Here is a 6,208-nt window from a genome sequence, read left to right as displayed (position 1 = left end):
GGCAACCTGTTACTGATATCTTTTGTCATAATGCTTATGCCTGTAACATTTTTTTCTGCTTCTTCTATTTGAATATCTTGTATGTAATACAATACAATGTATGAATTATCGTGTTGTGATATTTCCTATATTCTACACTGTTGATAAGAAAAGGAAAAACAGTTTTAGCATGCATTCATTTTTATTGTTGAATAAAGTGTACCTTTAAAGTATATTCGATTTCCTAAATCTCATTTTGTTACTCACCCAACCTCTTTAACTGACTTTATTTGGCAATTACTCCCAACGTATTTCTGCATCTGATAAAATTGCACCTCTAGTACAGATACTCTTTGAGCAAGCTGGTCTAGGCCTCTAGGAATCATTCCTGTAGCATCTGAACACCAGGGTTCACCTCTGTCTATGTGACCATATAACGTTGCACAATGAGATGAAGAATAATTTTGGTTTTGAAGAACTTGAATTAGATTTTCAGACTTCTCCAGTGAATCCCTCAAAGTCTTCACAAGCTGCTTCAGAACAATGATATCTTCCAATTTATTCAAGTCAATGTTTCTGTTAGTTTGTTGAAAGCTTTTTTTTCCCAAAGGCGAACTAGTATCCTCACGAGACCAATCTTCTGTAAACCAGTCATCATCCTCATCATAATCTAAAGAAAGCAATAAGTAATTTTGAATTGAGAACTGATATGACTATTAAAAATTATGTATATCTAGCTTAAGGTAATAAATAATATATATTATTTTACCAATTGCAGGTATTTGTTATCTGTACTTTATCTTCCAGTGACTACATGTGGTTGTTGTAGTGTGGATTGCAGGATAATTGTAATGCTAGCTACAAAAAGACCAATGGGTTTCACTTTGCCTTTTACATACAAAGACCAGTAAGTTACAGCACTCATATTTGATGCCAATACAGCGCTTGATTTATTCAACACGACTGATCAGTACATACCACAGTTTAAAGTTGGACCTAAGATTTATGTTATTAGATATTGTCTCTAGAAAGAGAGGATGTGACATGATCTTGTGGTAGATCAGGTTCACTAAATCAAAAGATCTAAATACAGACTATAGTTTCTATTTAAAAAGCAGTTTAATTGACATTAGTCAAGCATTTCATGGTGGAAAATCAACCACTGTCACTAAAAACACATAGACCTGGTGGATTCTCCACTAGAAAATATCTGCTGAATGTCAGATTAACTGTTTTATAAATACACCCCTATGACATACAGTACAAATGATTATGTAATGTTTTGCTCTTTATTTTACATGTTTCACCGATATTTCTGAAGTTTCCATTGACATCCTGTATTTTTTTCTGAAGGCAGGAGAAGATTTGGGTGAGGTGTTAGAAGGGACAAAATGTTGGTAGTAGCACCATAATTCTTACATGGGCATTAACAGGAGCAGTAATGACGACTAGAATAAAAGTGTTCAGTCTTCTTGTAATACAGTATAGACACTAAATTATTTAAGTATATATGTATATATATATATGTATATTTATAATAATGATAATCTCAAATATCTTGAGTGTATAATTATGATAAGTATAGAACGTATGTACTGCCTAATCAGTAACAACATCGGGTGCATTGAAGTCCATAGCAATCCAAGCTGGTCCACATTCTTAGTGGAGAGGTGAATGTGAATATTCTTGTCATTTACAACTCTTACCTCTGTGCCCTCTCTGGCATGACACTTATATAAGCCCACCACAGCACCACTGCCTAGCTTTAGTTCTGGCTGTCAATTTAGATGGGGGGACAAAGTTGAAAGGAACGTGAGCCAATAGGGGTACAGTCTAAAAGTGATCATTCAATCCTAAATAACAAAGTTAATACAGGTAGAAAATAGTCCTTTTGGGCTGTCTTGGAGTTTAATATCAGTGATCAAAATGAATGGGTTGCCTTAAGCATGCAAGTTAATGTGTGTGTGTTAAACTTACCAAAATATGTAAATAGGACCTGAAAGGTTCACAGGGGATCATATGGGTGGTTCCCTGCTCAGTAAAGTTTTTTAACTATAGGGACATAAACTATTTTTTTTTTTTTTTTGAATAGAGCAACTACATACAAGAATCACATGGAATAAATGAAAAAAAAAAAATTGTACATTATAATATTACCTGGACTTGTTGTTTCTCGATCCATTTCATTTTCACTCTTTCCGCATGTTTCATAGCCCTGATCCTGAAAGTCCATCTGCATTTGGCAGCTTTCAGGCTTCATCTGGATTTCATCTATACAAAAAAATAACAATTCGTTAAAATGAATGTTAATACTAATTATGTTACTGACTTATTCTTTAAATCCTATATTTGCTTTGCAGATGTAGGTTCCAATTCTTCTGGAGGTAAGTATTTACAATTTCTAATGATAATAAATATAACATACACAGGGCAGAGGTTGGAACTCGAGTCGGGTGACTTGGATTTGAGTCGGACTTAGGTCACCTAATGAACGACTTGCAACTTGACTTGGGGTTTTGCCAAGCGACTTGCAACTCAAATTGCGACTTGCTTTCTCTGCTGACAGCTGAAGGGGATGGGAAGGAAGGCAGTGAGGCTTCTGTAACACTGCCTTCCTCCTGCCGCCTTCAACTGTCAGCAGAGAAAGCAAGTCACAAGTCGAGTGGGGAGGAAGGCAAGTGAGTCTTCTGTAACACCGCCTTCCTCCCCATCTTCCTTGCATTCTAAGTCCACAGGTTTCTTCTCTGATAGCTGAAGGGGGTGGAGAGGAAGGCGGTGTTACAGAAGCCTCACTGCCTTCCTCCCCGCCCCCTTAAGCTGTCAGCGGAGTAAGCCGAACTTATTAGACTTAGGGGAGGACTTGCTTTCTCTGCTCATAGCTGAAGGGGGCAGGGAGGAAGGCAGTGAAGCTTTTGTAACACTGCCTTTTGCTGTCAGAGGAGAAAGCCGTGGACTTAGACTAAGTACAAAACGACTTGATAAATGAAGTGACTTGACTTGGGACCCGACTTGGAAGAATTCTTGGTGACTGGAGACTTGATTTGGGACTTGGTGTTAATGACTTGGGACTCCACTTGGACTTGAAAGGTGATGACAGACACAGGGTGCATTTAGAAGCTGTACATGTAACTATTGCAAATTAATTACATAACAGAGGGAGGTTTTGCTCCTAAATGGAACAATTTTTATCTCCAAAATTTTATGCAGAATGTAAAACAATGGATGTGGTCTACCTATAGCCATCAAAATATGCGGCATTCTACATTAGAATCATCACAAGATCTGGAATTAGATGAATAACCACAAGTAACCTATAGTTAGGGAACTATTATTTAAAAAAATAACTTGAAATGTGTGGGTCATAGAATCATTGTGCAGTTTCCTTCTGCATTTCAGCTAAATATTTTATTTAATAATTTATTTGTTTGTTTATTTATTATTTTTTATTATTGCTTCATGCATTTATTTTGCCAAAGAGAAACCCTATGATCAAAATTATTTGTTAACTTGAAATTGAATTTCTAACCATCAAATCCTTATATATGTTCAATTGCCTTCCTAGTTTGTACTCCAAGACTAAAATAGATTGCATCCAATATATTCCATCTATATTCACTATAAAGATAGTCACTATGAATAGTCAGATGGACGCATATGATAAGCAGTCTTTTATCTGTAACATTTAAAATTTCAAACAATAAAGGAGGAAAAAACACTACTTACATATATTAGATATAGAAACTACTCATTCACCATATATTGGCTAGGTTGTTCAAGTTATCGTCCTGCTCTAAAAAGAGATAAAAAGCCATCTGACATCTACATGTCCTTCCATCCCTCCCATATTAAGTATTGCTAAGCCCAAGTCTATGCTGCAGTGGAACTTGGGTGTGTGACGTCACTTCCAGCTTTTGCACTGGGGGAGAAAGAATAACAATTCCGTCATGTGGGTGCTGCTGAGGTATAGTCAGTTTTATATGCAAAGTCAAGGCCCAGTGTTGTGCTCCTGTGATATCTTTTAACGAGATACTTTACTTTTAAACATAGTAATAGTAAGACACAAAAAGAGCTGCACCATTTAAAATATGACATAAGTCATTGTAGTTGGTGATGAAGGTCAGAGAGAATTAAAATTATGTCAATGGAAATGGAAATTTTAAATAATAATTGTGATAGTGAATATCCCTGATGAGTCCCCTTTTTGAACTGGAAGGAACCTAAGGGTGAGACCCAGGTAAGTATGTTCGAATACATTCCCTGGATAAAATCAATAGATGCTCCCAAGATTCCCACACGAGATAGGACCTACCATATCTACTCCCAGTTTACATCATCATCATTGTCAAAATCTTTTTTCACATCCAGGCCAGAGAAGATAAGGGAGAGCCTAATGAACAAGCATATTCCAACACCGAGATTATTAGAGTAATGATACACCAAGTACTGACCTACCCATGACAATACCTGTCTGTGTAGGGGGAATCAATTTAAGTAATACACGCCAATCTATTGGCTATTTTTGTGGATAGATATTTAACAACTAAGAAATATAGGCTTCAGTACCTGAAGTTGGGTTTTTTTTTTCATCTAGAATGTAATAAGGAATGTGAATAAGGAAGTTAAAGGCGACTGAAGGTACTTAGATAATAGCTGCAAATTCAGAGGTAAACCCATCGGGGCACAGGAATTTAGCCCTGGGTTTATTAAAAATGTGAACTGTGATTGAATTACTTTAAAAGGGACATTCCTTATCTGAGAGAAATGGACAATAAAGAGCTTCTAGTTCACCACTCTTACAAGAAAAACAAAAAACTTGTTGAAATGTCATTAGTAGATGCAGATTCAGTTTTCATTCTTTTTTGTGAATCCTGCAATTAACTGATTTATTTGAGGCTTCATGATATGAATATTGGGGCTTACATAAACTGTACAATAAAATATTGTCTTGTAATAAGTTTATAATTTTCTGCCCTTTTGTTGTACCACCGTTGCCATTACACCAATAATTTCCAAGAGTCAAAACCAGTGTTAAACACCGAGGCCTCACAAAAACCCCTCCAAATATGGAAAACCTGACAACTAATATTATTAAATATTGATGCAAAACTTAAAAATGTACTAGTCACAAAGTAAAAACCAGCTTATGTAATCTGCAACAGAAAGACCAAGTCAGCTTTGTACCAATTAGACAAGCTATGGGCAGTAACCATAAAACCAATCACTTACCCACATTTAGCCAGTTAGCTAAACTGAATGATCAGGTGCCCATATAAGTTCAGAAAGTGTTCTATTTGTTCTTTTTTTTTTAAAACACCTATGTTTCAAATTAGTATAGTCACAATAACCTGGGTCTCCGAATCAATGAACAAAGTCTAAAGTAATATATTATATAAGCTGCATAGCCTTTAGGACTTTGCAGAAAGTTTTGTTGTGATTTGTATTCAGGACTTGAGGAACCCCTATAATGGTTGAACATTGGGTATACAACTAACTTGGGTGGTAAAAAAAAAAATACACTGCATGAGAAATCAAATACAAAGTAAATCCACACAGCCCTAGTCCTTAAAAATAGTATACATAACAATTGGAAAATTGAGTTATATTCTAAACCAAAAAACCCTAAACACATGACAGCACCAAAAAACTAAAAAAACTCTCCAAATACCACCTCTAACTGGGTTGGTGAACTAAACAATGGACAAACAATATTAATCAAAGAATCTTCATTTTTCAAATGTGTAAAACAAGCTTTCAATTAAATGTTTCTTGATGCCTTTCATATATCTGCATGGGTTAACTTAATTAAGTGGCAGCACTTTTGTATTCTTTAACTATGCCCAGCATCTTCTCTGTGTATTACGGGGATGGTGCGCTCTGTGCTGAGGAGCTGTATTTCTGCTGCCTGCTATGTTACAGACTTATTATTTTGGCCCAATTGAAGGAATTTGTATTGTACGAAGTGCGTTCTGTGTGATAGCTGTGGGTTGCTAATCCCCCTAATATCATTATATATTTTTGGGAGAGGTTCTAACCCTTTCCCACTCCACCCCCCAAAAATCTTTGGCATTACTTTATTAGAACACACTATACAGTGTGAAAAGATGTGAAAATTGTTACACTGAACTGTGCAAATAGTAAGATTTTGCTGGAAGAAGGCCATAATGTACCTAAAACAAAATGTAGGCAGTAAAATGGATATTATGTAGAACTTACTGAAGACACCTTTTGA

The 6,208-nt window shown here is 35.8% G+C and overlaps 1 protein-coding gene across 1 annotated transcript; it reads right to left on the bottom strand.

The window, feature by feature from the left end:
- Positions 1-227: 227 nt before the first annotated feature.
- Positions 228-2,281, bottom strand: LOC140321214 (myomegalin-like). Its single transcript, XM_072398060.1, has 2 exons — positions 2,137-2,281; positions 228-649 (listed from the first exon to the last, which is right to left on the bottom strand). The coding sequence occupies exons 1-2, from the start codon at positions 2,237-2,239 to the stop codon at positions 243-245; spliced, it is 510 nt and encodes a 169-aa protein (XP_072254161.1). The 5' UTR covers positions 2,240-2,281; the 3' UTR covers positions 228-242.
- Positions 2,282-6,208: the final 3,927 nt, after the last annotated feature.

Source organism: Pyxicephalus adspersus, unplaced genomic scaffold (assembly GCF_032062135.1).
Source record: "Pyxicephalus adspersus unplaced genomic scaffold, UCB_Pads_2.0 Sca1385, whole genome shotgun sequence".
Taxonomy (NCBI): domain Eukaryota; kingdom Metazoa; phylum Chordata; class Amphibia; order Anura; family Pyxicephalidae; genus Pyxicephalus; species Pyxicephalus adspersus.
The sequence above is the reverse complement of the archived record's forward strand: the minus strand, read 5'-3'. Positions and strand labels throughout refer to the sequence as shown.